This window comes from Leiobunum rupestre, chromosome 4 (genome assembly GCF_980474605.1).
Source record: "Leiobunum rupestre chromosome 4, qqLeiRupe1.1.hap1, whole genome shotgun sequence".
NCBI lineage: Eukaryota > Metazoa > Arthropoda > Arachnida > Opiliones > Sclerosomatidae > Leiobunum > Leiobunum rupestre.
Genome location: NC_143387.1, coordinates 68,914,571 through 68,930,243, shown reverse-complemented (window position 1 = coordinate 68,930,243; position 15,673 = coordinate 68,914,571). Strand labels below are relative to the sequence as shown.

At 36.4% G+C, this 15,673-nt stretch overlaps 3 protein-coding genes across 5 annotated transcripts in view; 1 reads left to right on the top strand and 2 right to left on the bottom strand.

The window, feature by feature from the left end:
* The window catches only part of LOC149948848 (TWiK family of potassium channels protein 18), a 39,151-nt gene extending 31,066 nt beyond the window's left edge, over positions 1–8,085 (bottom strand). The window contains exons 1-3 of the mRNA XM_090173996.1: positions 7,829–8,085; positions 6,129–6,502; positions 3,415–3,592 (exon numbers count right to left, since the gene is read on the bottom strand). Of these exons, the coding sequence (XP_090030122.1) occupies positions 3,415–3,592; positions 6,129–6,476 (526 nt within the window). The 5' untranslated portion in view covers positions 6,477–6,502; positions 7,829–8,085. The remainder of the gene's footprint in view (positions 1–3,414; positions 3,593–6,128; positions 6,503–7,828) is intronic.
* Positions 8,086–9,438: 1,353 nt separating this feature from the next.
* LOC149948847 (uncharacterized) lies at positions 9,439–13,785 on the bottom strand. 3 transcript variants are annotated; one of them, XM_090173992.1, is made up of 5 exons: positions 12,045–13,785; positions 11,823–11,983; positions 11,529–11,745; positions 11,296–11,452; positions 9,439–11,208 (listed from the first exon to the last, which is right to left on the bottom strand). In XM_090173992.1, the coding sequence occupies exons 1-5, from the start codon at positions 13,093–13,095 to the stop codon at positions 11,112–11,114; spliced, it is 1,683 nt and encodes a 560-aa protein (XP_090030118.1). In that variant the 5' UTR covers positions 13,096–13,785; the 3' UTR covers positions 9,439–11,111. The 3 variants fall into 3 exon arrangements, with proteins under 3 accessions (XP_090030118.1, XP_090030119.1, XP_090030117.1); XM_090173993.1 differs by having other exon boundaries at positions 11,529–11,748; positions 11,823–11,980; XM_090173991.1 differs by having other exon boundaries at positions 11,529–11,748; positions 12,045–13,784.
* A 244-nt stretch (positions 13,786–14,029) lies between these two features.
* Positions 14,030–15,614, top strand: LOC149948846 (polycomb group RING finger protein 1-like). The gene is made up of 7 exons (XM_090173994.1): positions 14,030–14,181; positions 14,268–14,370; positions 14,444–14,596; positions 14,663–14,722; positions 14,777–15,012; positions 15,070–15,150; positions 15,468–15,614. The coding sequence occupies exons 1-7, from the start codon at positions 14,173–14,175 to the stop codon at positions 15,510–15,512; spliced, it is 687 nt and encodes a 228-aa protein (XP_090030120.1). The 5' UTR covers positions 14,030–14,172; the 3' UTR covers positions 15,513–15,614.
* Positions 15,615–15,673: the final 59 nt, after the last annotated feature.

Below are 15,673 nucleotides of genomic sequence, written 5' to 3'. Positions count from 1 at the left end.
AAGAATAGAAAAACACGCCGAAAATGTGAACAAATTGCGCGCGGGTTTAGCGAGCCGGCAGAAGAAACCCTAATTTTATCCCCGAGATTAAAATCCTCCAGGGACAGGGTATGAGATGACACACTCCTTAAAAAATGTTTGACAAAAATGCGTCTCGTTCACTTAACACCTTCCAGCGCAAAAAAAAAAGTGCGAGTAAAGTTAACGCTTTTTTTCTCTCTTCGAACTGGGATAAGTTGATGAGAGAAGGTATATGTGGAATTCCTTCTGGTTTTTGGATGCGGGTTAACTCTCTTCCGAAATGAACGGCTTAAAAGCGACCGACCAAGATGACCTGACACTTGAGCGGAAAGGCGGAGAGAGGGGTGAAGTATTTATCCCGCGTTTGACGGGGAATGAAAGACGCGATTATTTCGACCATGTTGGAGAGTGAAGCTCGGGACCACCTATTTCCAACAGGACTTGTAATGTTATTGTACGTTGGCATAGAGGAATTCAACTCGTACACACGGGGATATTTATATTTTTAAAGTCGAGTGCTGCGATATCGGCTGTTGAAGGTGTTTCGTAAATTATTATTTAGTTAATATACGTCACATTTAACTAATTATTACGAAAAAAGAGCTTTAAAGATTCTTATTCAATTAATATTTAGTTAAAATATGAAATATTCAACGAATTGATACGAAATTTCTTATTAAATAAATATTTAGATAAAATAAGGAATATTTTAGGAAATATTATGACTAATTATATAATACTTAATAAGGTTACGTTAACGGAAAAATGATGGAGCCACCAAACTTCATCCACTGTCTGTAACGAGTATTATTTGGTATGGCGTTACGAGTCCTTTCGGAAATTAGTGGTCTGAGAGTGAAATGACGCCGCTCGGGATATCAGCCAACTAGCAGCGGCGTAAACGTCTTCTCCATTCAGACACCGAGACGCCACTCGGTTCCCCCCGTTGGATCCCTCTCTTACTGCAAATTGCCTGTTTTATATTTCTTTTATATCAAAAGCTAGGGCTCGCTTTCCTCCTTCAGTTCTGTCCAACAGTATAAAGGCATTCGGAAACGAAAAATAGAAACGTTTATAGTGGATACTGGAGAGATAAATTCACCGACTTGATGGCTAACTGTGTAGGTCGAGGTCAACCCGACCATCTCACGCTTTTGTGACAAAATGGGATAAAAACGAACCAAATGGAAAACGTTTCCAAGATCAAATATACTATATTTAATGGTAGCGTATTTTGAATTAAATAATCGTCGGCAAACACGCGCTACTAGCCCCCTCATTAACCCTAACTAATATTTAAACGTTCGAGTGGATATTCAGTGACTATATAAAGATAAAAGAGGACTATTTTTAAACACACGAAGTCTTACCAGATGGCGGTTGAAACGTAGAAATTTTTAAATATCCAAAAACCACAAAACAATATTTATATTAATTTTTTGTTTCTATTTTTTTCCCTTAACACTTAAACGTTTAAAATAGCGCCATCTAGTATAAATAAAATAATTAAAATCGCACAGTCTCTAAAGGCTTCGCTTTAAATGTTTGTTTCCAAGGACGTATATAAGGGGGGGGGTTTAGGGGGTTCAACCCCCCCCCCTTAGGACCCGATTCTTTTTTTGCGAAAGGAGCGCAACATTAAGAAATAAACAGTAAGACGTAAAAATGAATTGAAATATCCGCAACGCAGCACAGTAAAATATATTAATATATTAAATATATTAATAGGATCATTAATATTATCATTTTCTCGCAAATGTATTAAAAAACTTCGTTTGATACACGTGCGGAAGTGACATTGTCACTCATCCCGAGTCTAGCCAGTACTTTAAATATGCGTTATTGCCGGTTATTGCTTACGAAAAATTTTATCTAGTTGTCCCCCTCCTTACACTTTCTATATCTACGTGCTTGTTTGTTTCCCAGTACGAAATTTCCGTTCGAATGCGCGTACAACGCGTCAAGGAGTTTTATTAAGTCAAAGCATGGACCAAGAATCTAATAGGGGAGTCACAGTGACTGTTCCCGATATTTTGACAGGGAAGGCGTGGCCTAAATCGGAAGGCTTACTGAGGTACATCAGCCGATTTGAAGCGCCTCAAGATTTCGGTTCAACTATCACTACGAGAGGCTTAGTCGGAGGTTAGGCAAGAGCAAGGTTCGTAAAACTATAAGGTTGCCTCGATCGCGTGGTTTTTTATCGAAATGTTACGCCTTTCGCGTTGCTAGGTAAAATCGTGACGTCACCCAGATGAGATCGTATTGAAAATCAACGGAGGCTCATCAAATTTTTTCAAACATCTTCTTGGCAAGAGTACGTGCGATAAAGTTAGGTTAGGCTTATTTTATTAAATTTTTTAAGCTTAGAAATGAAATAGATTCCAGTCCATTTGATAAAAAAACCTCAGACATATGCGGCTTATTTTTAATTAACACAATGGTTAAACTTAAACTTTTAAAGCACTAATTTCAAAATAAAAGGTCTAAAACGAAATTGAACGAAACTACGTCGGAAATCGACTTCAGCAACGCCAAGTTAATCAGCTAGGCTAATACCCAAGCCACCACCTTAGACCTAAGTCATCAAGCGACTTTTAAAGTCATTATCGCAGGTGGCCGGGTTACAACGCGTAGGAGGTTGGTGGCAAGCCCAGCATGCCACGCGAGCCAACAGCTCCCTACACTCACTATTACCGTTAACCTCAACAAGTTTTTAAGGAAGGGGAAACCGAAGAACTCGAGAGAAAACCCATTAAACCAGTGGGAGAGAGAACTGGCAAACTCAACGCGGAAGGAGTTGTTCCGAGTTGTCACTCTCGGTTTTCACCCACACATTGAACTACAATAACGCGTTATTTACCTATTCCCAGTATTCACGCGTGCTTTTTAAATACTGAATAGCGAGCGAGTTCCCTTAGATTCTTGGTCCATGGTCAAAGGAGGAGATAAAACACCGTAACGTTGGGTGGCGCCATCCTATGTCAGATAAGTGTAACGTAGTGGCGTAACTAGGAACTCCGGGGCCCCCCGCGAAAAAACACTCGAGGCCCTTTTAAATAGCACCGATTTTAATCATAAACGTTTGCCCCCCCCCCGCGCCACGGGGTCTGCGGGGGCGCTATTTACGCCACTGGTGTAACGACTAAACCCTCATTAGGAAAAAAAAAACCCCCACCCTACGCAACAAAACAAAGAAACGCGATTGCAATTTAAGCACTTGAAATAAAACAAAGAGTAACAAAAACCGCAATTCCGAGAATCTAAACTTGAGCGAGAGAGACAGAATCAAAGACAGAGAATGCAAAAGAAAAGCTTCCTCTATTTATAGCAGGTACGAGACGGTTCTTTCGGAGCGCGGCAAATCAGTTTCTTCGCGAGTAGAAAAGAACTCACCTATCGTGGTGAACACCGTCCCGCAGAAGAACATGGAACCCCAAAACGTCCATTGTCGATTCTCGGTGTCGGTGTGGATTCCGGTGCTGTACGCTTGGAATAATTGTTCCTCGTATTCTTTTAACCTTCGGTGCGCCAAATATCGGAATTTCACCGGGCTAGCTCCGCGAAGTGTCGCCTACGAATAAAAATAAACATCAGAAACAACGATTTCTTCTTTATATATTATATCGCGTCGTTTAAAAAAATGCTAAGACCGATTTGACCTATTTTTGAGCTACCGCGCCTGTAGAAGCACTTTTCCGCAACACGCGACTACGTACTGCGGAAAAGCCAACGGACTCGCCCCTTCGCGTTCGAACACGCTAGTGTTTCGGCTGGCCTAAGCGAAGTCAGACAAAATTAAAATTATTAGTTAGTTATTATCTTTACATATGCCCGCCGCGATTTCATTAAAATATATAAAAACTATTCGAAGCTTGACGATAAAATAATAATTGCCATATTGATTTTACCCTTGTAGGATCAAACTCCTCCCATGGGGAAAAAGGCACTTACTCTATGTTTATAAATAAACCCTAATCGTTACTACAATCGAATGCTACACTGCCCTCGAAGGCGTAAGCTTATAATTTAACCTAAATTTTTTTTCTAGAAAAGGTGATTCAGTTTAAAACTTCCGAAGTGTCGCGAGAGGAACCGTTAACGTTTAAAAGTAATGGAGATTAAGTAAAAAAATTGTTGATTTTTGGGCAAAACTCGACGACTGACGGTCATTAATAGGGACTTGGCAGCGTGACGTATGTAATACGTCACCCACGCTTTTTCCAATTGAAAAAAAAAGATTACCAGCATAGCGGCCATAGCTAAAGGTACGGCGTGACGTCACGCTGCCAAGTCCCTAATCCCTATTCGGATTTTTTCCCACACGTTCATTTGCACTGCGGCGACCATTTCGTTTCTGGCGGTGGTTCAAGCTTAATTTTTTTTGGTCCAAAAATTGGCCGGAGGTATTATGGATCCAACTGTCCTCGATGCCAACTACCATTTTAGAAAAAAAATAACTTCTTCCGTAAACAGCTGGTAATTCGATATTCAAAATGAGAGCGATATTATTAAAAGAAACATTCGTCAACGTCCGTCGCTTGAGGATCACATATATCAGAAGTAAATAATATATCTCCCAAAGATTAGTATTCCTCTACTGATAATGTTATTCGCTTAAAAATCCGCCGTTCGGTTGGGAAAGTTGCTCCCTTTGAGTACCGCTTCGAGGTCGCGAAAGTACACGTTTCGTTTCTACGTATAGATGGGTCTCGTAAATTAACGGTAAATATGTTTAAAAGGGAAGCGGTTCAAGCTTCTGATATATTGGAAAACAAATTTGACAAATACAGTGTCATTTATATTAACTAATTGCTAAAAAGGTAGTATTGATTTGATAAAATTATTAAAATCAGTGGCGAATGTATGGTTGGATGAAAAAATATTGGAAATTATTTTTAGTCAATAGTGTTCCAACAATCAAAGTACTATCTAAGCTTAAAATGCTTAATACAAGATGAGGATAGTTTAATCTTAAACTATTATTTGTACTAAGAAGGTAGTTAAAAAATGCCGTGCTGATTTGATGTTTTAGGGGGTAGGAACTAAAACTCGTCGTCAATATAGTCACGCTCCCGAAGTAAAAATATTTTCGGACAGGGAAATTCTTTATATAGCCTATTAAAAATAGTGATTCCTTTTTTAACTGAATGTGTTATTTGCTTCTCATACTGATGTTTTATTAAAAATAATAATAATCAGCTAGGCAAATAGCCTAGGCCTACAGCAAATAATACGCTTTTTCTATGTTGCCGACAACTTCATTTTCTAAATTAAAATTACTAATTTACTCCATAAGGGACCGAATGATTTTATTTTCTCTTTTAAAGAGAATACAACCTTCAAAGGGTTCTTTAAGGAAGACTTCCACAATTTTTGGGATTATCTTTGCAACAAACCATTCTATTAAGCTAATTAGGATAGACATTCATACAGCATAAGTAACATATTTTTTCATAAGTATGCCACTGTATAACATATAGACAAAATTTCAATGAGACCTCGTTTCAATTAAGGAGACCCAAAAATTCTTATAATCCTTGCGCTATTGAAAAGTTACCATGAAAACGAAATCACGTGAATCCCGTGCTAAATTATAGATTTATAAAGTTAGAAACGTGTGAGAAATTCTTCATTAACTTAAGAATTCCCATCAGTTTTTCGTCACGGAGTTGGAAGTGACGTAATTTACGTCATATTCCGTGAACAAGGTTTCATTAAAGACAATGCTTTTATGCCATATTTATGAGTGACTACGTTACTTAAAGCCATAGGATGCGGTGGACCTAAAATACTAGAGGTTCTATTCCCTTTAAACGCTGTTATTTTAGGTAGTTGACCAGCGATTTGGGGTTAGCCACGAAGAAACGAGTTCGACATAGATTTAAAAGCTTCGGTATGTCAGCCTTTTCTAAACATAAACATAAATCGTTTGAAAACGGCCCTAAAACATCCCGAAAGACGCGAGCAAATCGGGCTGAAAAACCAAAGTAAGCCAGTAGGTTGTAAGCATCTCCCGCGGGAGAAAGATGTGGCATTTTTCGAGCAACCCAAAAACAATCGAGAGCAACGCAATCTGGCCTAGTAACGAATACCCAAACGAAACGTACATTGTACAAGAATTGAATGATATTCTCCCTCATGTCAACGATGATCGTTTTCTCTCGGTCTTCGAGGGGGCCCTCGATCCACTGGAAGATGACGGCCCCCAGGGCGGCGTAGCCCATCAGGAAGAGAATGAGCAGGACGTGGGTGAACCACTTCTCGGAGACCACCTTGAGTTTCTCGACGCATCGTACGGCGAAAGTGCGACTACGATCCCGAAGGGTCACCACGTGCATCGGATTGATGACGATGTACTGGGTGGTTCCCGCGCCGGCCGGCATTCCCCAGTCCGGATGGTAAGACAGTTGGCGTTGCAAGGCCCGGATCTCGGGGCTACCTTGGGACGACGACATGATGACGCCGGAACCCGCGCCGACACCTGCAACCGGGGTACGGGACACGCATCTTTAATCGAGCGATTACCATCAAACGGTTATTAAAACTCTCGATATTTCCACGGTAAATGCTAACTAACAACGTAGCCAAATAAGGGAACGCGAAACAACGCGAAAGAAGTCCGAACTCGAACGACTATTTCGCGTCAAAGAACGAAAAACGATCTTTCGTTAACCCCACCTATTCAGCGCGGTTATACGCGAGAGACACACGCGGCTGGGCGTCACGATTATTACGTTCCCCCGGGCTATGGCGTCCTCACCGTACGTACACACGCCCTTCTGACGGACCCTAAAGTATAGTTCTCTCTTTCCCCGGGGTGGGGTACGGTGTGGGCTATATAGTGGAGGGGAACTTTTAATATTGATCCGAAACTTTCCCCCCATCGTGACACCCATTTTCGATCTACACTATCATAGTATCCCCCCAAAAAACAGCCATAAGTATAGCTCCGGAGTTAATTGACCAAATGGTCCGTGGGGGGGAAAGAGTGTAATAAAATACCTCTTTTCCTCCTGGTGTTATTATTGTTTAAAGGTAAAACTACCCGAAAGAGTAAGGGAATTCCGTTAAACCTTTGTATTTAATTATCACCAAGAACTTATTGAGGTTCCTGATAACGTACGAGTCCGAATTCCAGGCTTGTTAGCTACTACCTCCATTTTGACAAAATGTACCGCGCCATCTAGTGTCCGTCGTAAGAACGGTTTCTTTAATCTTTCGAGAAAACGTGTAGAATTCGTTAGATTTAATTATTAGCTAATTTCGTTAAACTTTAAGGATTTAATTTTTAAATTCATTATATGTAGCAAAACAGTCGGTAGACTCAATTATCGTGTCAATAAAAAGTTTTTAAAATAGCTCACTGATAGATGGCGTTACTATTTAAATTGGAATTACTATTTTCAGTCTTAATCTATTCGCGATCGAAAGCTATCGCAACGCCCCCTTTGGTTCGCCATTGGAACCTAGATAGGTAGCTGCTAAAGCAGACGCTATTAATTTTTCCTCATCGTTATTCGTAAATTTGACTTTATAAATAATGATACTTGCATTTTAATATTATTTTTGCATCGTTTGCTGATATTTTGATAAGTTTATTTAAAAAAACGTTGTTAAGACTTTTTAATTTTTCTCAGCGCCGTTACGCCACCTAGACTTGTTTCGGTCGTGAATAAATAGTTTGACTCGTACGTTCTCAGTAACTTAAATATGTTCTTGTTATCATCGAAAAGACCCATATTCCCCAACCTAAAATAATACTGGTAAATATGCCTAAATTTACGAAAATTAAGATAAATTAACATACCCTTTTTGACGCGATAAAATCAAACTCTCAGGAGACGCAAAATTATCCAACTGATAATATTTGGCGAACGATTAGTATACTTCAAATTATAAACAAAATAGAACCAAAACACCGCACCAATTATTATGCGATACCTGTATTTCAATAAAAAATTATAGTAATAAAAAATGAAAAATTTAAAAAGGCGCGTTGAAGCACGCTCTTCAGCGCGAGGACGCTACGATTCCGTGACTTTCAACATTATTTTGGTATTTACCCGGCGTCGCGAAAGAGAGGATCACATCCTCTCATCCAAAAAAGATCTTCCTCCTCCCCCGCCTTCGACCCCCTTTTACTTATTTACTGGGGGTGCCAATTTCGCTTTTACGGGACAACGTTGGGAAACGAAACCTCAAATTTAATTTTACTACTCCATCTAACTATAAAATTTTGTAAAATATAAAAAAGATAATTCTTTACTAACAAATTGAATGGTTGTTTTTATAAAATAAAATGAATAAGAAATCAGAAAAATATTTTGCCACAAGACCCGGCTTTATTAGTATATTCTTCGCGCGCGCGATTTGTACGAGCACTAGAAAAACCTATATTCCTCGCAACTGTAGCGCGCGCTCATAGACTTGTAAAAGTAAGAGACTGTGACGTAAGAGCCACATTAAAATATTTTTTGGCAAAAAATACGGGTAACTGAAATAGATCCAACTGCCCCTGGTTTTTGGGGGGTGCTTGCCGGCAGCACCTACGTATGCCACGCCGTAGTTAAAGCGTGTGGTTTATTTTTGACATATTATCATATTTTTAAAAAAATGTACAGACAAATTAATATTTTACGCTACGTCGATTTTGCTGTTGTTTTCAAAACTATTTTACAGGTTTGCCAATAATTTGGCCCTATTTTAAGAATCATCCTTGAAATTAAAAGTAAGATAATTAGCTTAAGTGTGACTCCTTCTGCGTAAAGTTTGTAAGTTCTCTCCCCACTGGTTAAAGGGGTTTTCCCTCGAGATCTTCGGTTTCCCCTTCCCATAAAAACTTGCTGAGGTTAACGGTAATAGTAAGTGTAGGGAGCTGTTGGCTCCCGTGGCATGAAGGGCTTGCCACCACCCTCCTACGCATTGTAACCCGGCCACCTGTTACTTGATCACGCACAAGCAACATTGCTTATGCGGTCTAAGGTGGTGCCTTGGGTATTAGCTCTATTTTAAAAAAATATATATATAATAAATGTTTTACTACATAATTAAAGGTCCATGGAATCGTTTGAATAATTCGGGAAGAAATACACATCCGTCACGTGACTCACCATTAATTTAAGGCGCATTCAGATTATGAAAACGAACGTTTACTTGGCTAAAATAATTAGGTATAAATGAATGAGAACATAAAATTAAATATCAAAATCCCTTGCTTCATTTTTGCGGGTAATATTTATCGAATTTAAGAGACCGAAACGCTTTTTTTTTAGTATTATGGTATTAGCTGAAGTTTTAATGGCTAACCAGTAAATAAAAAGAAACCTGCAAAAAGCCTAGTGTAGTAAGGAAATCAGTAGATTAGGCAATATTTGGTTATGTTACTTATGGTGAAATTTTCGTTAACAAAACAATGAGTAAACTCTAAATATATTTAATTGAAAAATTGTAAATACATAAACTTTTCTTCTTTATATAACGAAAAAATATAAGACCATAGTATTCACAGAATACATATAAACTTCTCTAAAAACTACTTCAAGGTGAGATTCAATTAAAATAAATGGTAATATAAAATATACGTAATCCATGTTAAAGTAAAATAAATTATTTTATGAAAAATCATAAATAGTAAATAGCTGATATGTTTAAAAATATCATAGTTATTAGTTAGATAGGGTGATAATACCGATTGAACTTTTTTCACCACTTTTGTGGATTGAACAATCAACAGCGAAACAATTTGAAGATTTGTTTGGGCTATGTACGAAGTCACGACATTTTTATATTTTGTACACAAAACTTTTTAAAAACTTGACTAGGAGTCGAGATTAAGCGTTTAAATTAGGAAAGGTGGTTTAAAGTTATTATCCGTATTATTTTAATCTCGCTCATTTTTTTGTCTGAAATATAACATCACAGGTAGACTTTTTAAACAGACTGATCTACATTATATATCTTAGTACTTTATACAACAAAACGTCTTACCTTAATTCTTTATTAGATTAAAAATCGGTTAAAATTTTAAAACTAAAATCTGTATAATATTTAGTAGTACCCATCGGAGAATATAAGATAAAACTTAGTATTTTGTTCTTGAATATATTAGTTTATAACGACTGCTCACTTATTAAATATGCGGAAAAATTGTGTTTTTATACACACTTTTTGTAAATTTGGTTTTGAGTCACTATAAACAGGAGACGATATACTCGTAATTTAGTAGCCAAATATTCCACACAATAACACTCAAAACACATTGAAAAATGAATTGATCATTTAACAATATATATTTTTAAATATAATTTTTTGTATTCTAAAACGGTTTCTAATTTAAACTAAACCCTATTTAAATATCTGGATAAACTATAGTTAAGTCTACTTATAAAATATTCTACTCTATCTCAGGAAGATTAAAACAAGGAATGTTTCTCAACTTTGATTTTCTTAAGTACACCAAAACAGATAATCTTCTAAAACTGACTTTTTGACTAGCATTTGTGACAGGTACGTTTATTTTTTTAGCTTAAATATTTTTTTTATAAATAAGTTATAACAATATTAACCAATTGACTTCCAACACTGGTATTGAAATGCCGTCAAATAAAAAATTCATTAAAATATATTATGTAGCCAAAAAGCTACTTTTTGAAGTTTTGACAACTGTACGAAGTTTAATTTAATTATTATTTTACATTAATTTGCAATAAAACTTTTTCATATACCAGTGATTTAACGTTTTCATTTTTTCCCCAACTCCTAAAGTTTAATTTATCAGAGTCAAAAGGCTAAATTTTTCAAAACTGGCACTTACTGAATAAAAAGGCCCATTTTATTTTGTCATTCTCTTAAACTGCCTTGGTTATTTACGAACAGGTAAGACAAATACCCAAATATTTACTTACTCCGAGGCCCATTTGGGTTACCCAAAGTGTCTCTGGTTTACAATAGATCACGTATCTATCTTTAGAATACAATGCCTAGCACTCCCAAAAAATAGTCGCGCATTTTTTTAAGCTAACGCGATTGCTCGTCTTCCCCAAAAATTTATATTATCAAGTTTTCCCACTAAATAGAATTTAGAAATAACATCAGCTAGGTTTCAAGCAAGTAAAATCAGAAGAAGAAAGAGGTGATAGTTGTGAGCTTAAGCAATTCTCTTGCTTGATTGTTATTCCATCAGCAGCGCTGTCCGAGGAATAACAAAAATGGGCAGAAAAGGCGTTAAAAGAAAGAGAAAACTAAAAGAGTACAGTACGGGATTTCCATACGAACCATTTAGCCAAGGTCAGGGAATTAATAATGATATCTCTATGGGTAATCTGCATGTGCCGTATCAAGGTAGCTTCTTTGGCAAACTTTTTGTGACAATGGCCGCAAGTTAGGGGTTTTACTTGTAAATGGATAGAGCGTAGATGACGATTCAGGTCACCTAAAATTAAATAATTATGAAATGCATAAAAAAATTAAAGTTTCAAAGATTAGGATCTGAGACAATAAATCGATACCTCTTTGAGAAAAGCCTTTGGTACAGTGAGAGCATGCGAAAGGTTTTTCTTTATTGTGAAATCTTTGGTGAATGACAAGGTCACTGTGACGAATGTAGCCCTTGCCACATGTGCTGCAGCGGTGAGGTTCCGTTCCATCGTGTATGTGGCGATGACGTGTTAAATCGCATCTTTGGATAAAATGTTTCCCACATATGTCACAATGGAAACGTTTATCCTCCTTAAGACATTTACAAGTAGAAGAAACACTATAATTTTGCCAGTTTTTTTTGGGAAAAATGAGACCATTATTACCTTTGATGGAACCATATGAATTTTTTTGTGCCTGGTATAATTCCCTAGTCTGTTGAATGTAGCATTACATAACTCGCAGCGGAATGGTTTTTCTATATTATTTTGTACTATTTCCGCTACTACAGGAGTTGGAGGGCATGATCTTGACTCGCTGGAGTCTTCTAAAATGAAAATTTAGTTGCAAGGGATACATCACTTTTTACCTTTTTGCCACAATTTTACCTTGTTCATTCAAAGCGCAAACCGTCAAAGGTTCCTCAGTGTGGCATAAAGGATTCAAACGAATTCTTTTGACAGTACCATCGTCCTCTATAACTTGGAATTTTATGTTAGAAGCCGAATTTGGCAAGAGAGTGAAATTTCCTAAAAGGAGCGAATCCATGGATGTAACGGGTATGAGACTCAAATCCAAGGTATCCGTTGGAAAGAGCAAAGGAAAAGATTTTTGTTTTAATGCCTCCAGATCTTCTTTAGAATCACTTAAAGAATCGGTGGTGTAAAATGAATCTTCAGGCAAATGAACAACAATGGCATGACTTTCTTCAAAGTTCTCATCATTTCCAATGGAATTTTCATCAAAATCTTTCAGGTTATTAAGGTCATCGCCCTCTAAAGTTTGTGATGGAATATCATCAGAGACAGCTTTTTCTGCAGTAAGTGACAGTGAAGAAGATATGTATTTCTCTTTGGAAATTGAAGGGCTATCCAATTTCTTTGATGAAAGTTTTCTTGGCTCATTATGGCTGCAAGGCATTTGATCTGCTATTGGCACAAAAAGATCGCTAATTTCGTTACTATCAGAGAAGGAATGGCTTTTGTGAGGAGAAATGTCATCCAGGAGAGTTGTAGGCTGATTTTCGCTGACAAGAGTAACGTTTTTACTCGACTCATGAAGCAAAGCTGATTCGCATATTTTCCGAATATTGGGGTCTTCTTCAGGATTGAGGAAAGCCGAATCATTGTTTTCCTGAATATTAAATAGTTGGGTTGGACTAACAGATTTAAGCTCTTGATCCAAAAGCTTAGCCGGATTTAAAAACTGATTTTCTAATGCAATTGGGTCTTTTTCATTTCCTTGAGATCCGATGGAAGAAATCGGTTGTGTTACAGAAATCTCTTGGCTGTCAGTTACTGGCAATATTAACTCCAATGGTGAATGTAAAGATTGGGATACAAACAAGTTGTTCATGTTTGGCACAATTATTATAGGAAATGAGGCTCCCACTCTTCCCGAACCCGAGTCTCTGATCAATTCTTTTGCCAGTGCTTCCATCTTAATTTGTACTTTGGCTTGATTATTTTCTGAAGATTTTAAACTTTCCAAATACTCATAATATTAACTATAGACTAAACTTTTGATTGTATAACTATTGGTAAACGCAAAATGCTATAATTTTTGGGGATACAAAGTATTTTGTTGGCATTTGAACATGTTGATGCCAAAGTCTTTGAAAACTAAAATTCATTATAGTTCTAAGCAAGTCCCTATACATAATATGTTCTTTATAAAATTCGAAGCACATGATAAAATATACCACTTTTGTAAAAATTTCAGGGTAAATTAAATTAGGCCAGCTTTATCAAACAATTAGACCCGCCAAAACCAGATCCATATTTAATATTACTAAAACATATTTGGCGAAAACTCTGTATATGAACGACGTTTGATGACAGTTCAGGAATAAAATGACGTGAGCCAAGTCCTATCTCGTAAACAGTACCGGCGTAAAACAATGACACCATAGATGACACACGCATTTTACTTTAAATCATGGAATTTGTCATCAACTGATTATAGCCATTTTATAGATGTTTTAAATAAAATATTACTCGTTTGTACTTTTAAAACTACTAACATGTTGATTTATTGCACCTTTTTCTAACAGTCGTGATGTTCGGATCTTGCTCCTCCGAGGGACCGAGGCTCTCATTTAAGTACAAAAACTGTACAATTACCAAAATTAAACAAGATCGGCAAGGCATATGCTCTTCTTATTATTCAGAATAATAATATGGAAATAACTAAAAATGTTAAATTTCAAAAATTTAAAATATATAACATAGCCGAAACTATGTAAAACACCCATATTTTGAACATTTCTGTAAGAAATTTTGTTTTGTTTTTCAGATTTTTAGATGGATATAGGAATTCCAAATGCGATGTCGCCATCTATGTCAAATATTTGAACTAAATAAATAAAATGCGTTTCTTGATCTTTGATTTACGTCTAAATATTAAGAAAATGGAGCATGGATTTCTACAAGTGTATTCAATTTCGCTGTAATGTAATGACTGGGAAAATTTCGGCTACTGCCGGTATTATTTTCATACAGCGGAGTTTTCCGAATTATGGATGAGGTAGAAAAATGATCACTTAATACCATAAAATATACTTATTTGAAAATTAAAATTTTAAGCCTTGGTTCTCTTTAACACCAATTTAGAGTCTCTACCTGAGAATCCGTGAGCTGAATCCCCACATTATTTGCTTCCTGTGTGCTGGATACTTCATCGATGCTACAACAATCACTGAATGTTTACATACTTGTTAGTTAAAGGCACCATTATAAATTTGAAATTTCAAGTACCTAAACATTCACATCTATTTTTCCTGTTACAGTTTGCAAAAGTTGCATAGTGAAATATTTGCAAACGAGTAAACATTGTCCTATCTGCAACACGAAAGTGCATGAAACACAACCTTTACTGAACCTAAAAGCCGACCGAACTTTACAAGATATAGTTTTTAAACTTGTCCCTTCTTTGTGGGAAAGTATGTTTTAAGCAAAAAGTACCTCCTTGATAATTTCTGAAATGTGTTTAATTTATTTTACTTCAGACGAAATGAAGCGAAGGCAAGAATTTGAAAAGTCACGTAACTTAGCTGAAACCAATAAAGGCAAGACCCGTCCTCAAAAATGTTTTATAAATAAAATTGATGTTTTTTTTATAGAAGAATTTGAAGGGTCTCAAAATAATGTTGAAGAAGAATCTGGGATGGCAAACAGACATCTCTATATCCATGATGAATTAATTCATATTAGAATAGAACCAGTACGAAATGGACCAAGCACTCAAGCACTGATGATGCAAGGACGTTTAAGATACGTTAGGTGTTCCGTTCGTGCCCAAATATATCACCTTAAAAAACTTATTCAAAAATTATGGCCCATGGCTGCGGGAAAAGAAGTAATATATTTCCGCCCTCTCTAAATACTACCAAAAAGTACATTTTTCTTATTTTAGGTTGGAATTATGTGCAATGGTAAAATTATTCCCGAAACTCACTGCTTAAAAAGAATGTGGTTATCTAATGTCAAAGATCAAGTTAGTATTTTAATTAAAGGTGTGTAAGCATTTGTCTTGAAACTATTAGGACTCAAATGAATCCCCGAGGCCTTAGCCAAAGCCTAGAATTTAGTAAATTACTCTAATTGAATCTAGTTGAAGGATATAGTTTCTTTGATGCAGCTGTTGGCACTTAAGATTAAAATTAACAAAAATTTATATAAGTCGCTTGGTGCCTAGCTGTTCATTTATTTAGTTGACAATTGAAGCTTCAGGTGATTCTAATGAAACTAAAGACAAGACTGGCACACCCTTAATTTAATTTCACAATTTAATTATATTATTTCAAATTGCAGAGCTCGCCACTGGCTTTACATTTTTTTTTAAAAAAAGTGCCTTAAAGATGGCTTTTTTTTCTATAAATTTCTTTTTTATGTTGTTGTAGCTTGTTAATTTTGTGGACTTTTTTTTATTTCATTAGGCGATTGAAAAAGTTGTTTTATGTAAATAGATTAATCTTTCCTTCATATGTTGTGTAAATAAATGGAATTAGAGAAAACGA

Coding starts and splice junctions, on each gene's coding strand:
- LOC149948846 (XM_090173994.1), top strand. Junction 15,013..15,069: donor CCATGGCTGCGGGAAAAGAA/GTAATATATTTC, acceptor TTCTTATTTTAG/GTTGGAATTATGTGCAATGG. Junction 15,151..15,467: donor TATCTAATGTCAAAGATCAA/GTTAGTATTTTA, acceptor TTCAAATTGCAG/AGCTCGCCACTGGCTTTACA.
- LOC149948847 (XM_090173991.1), bottom strand. CDS start 13,095: ATGGAAGCACTGGCAAAAGAATTGATCAGAGACTCGGGTTCGGGAAGA. Junction 11,984..12,044: donor TTGCGCTTTGAATGAACAAG/GTAAAATTGTGG, acceptor TTTTCATTTTAG/AAGACTCCAGCGAGTCAAGA. Junction 11,453..11,528: donor CAAAGGCTTTTCTCAAAGAG/GTATCGATTTAT, acceptor ATTTAATTTTAG/GTGACCTGAATCGTCATCTA.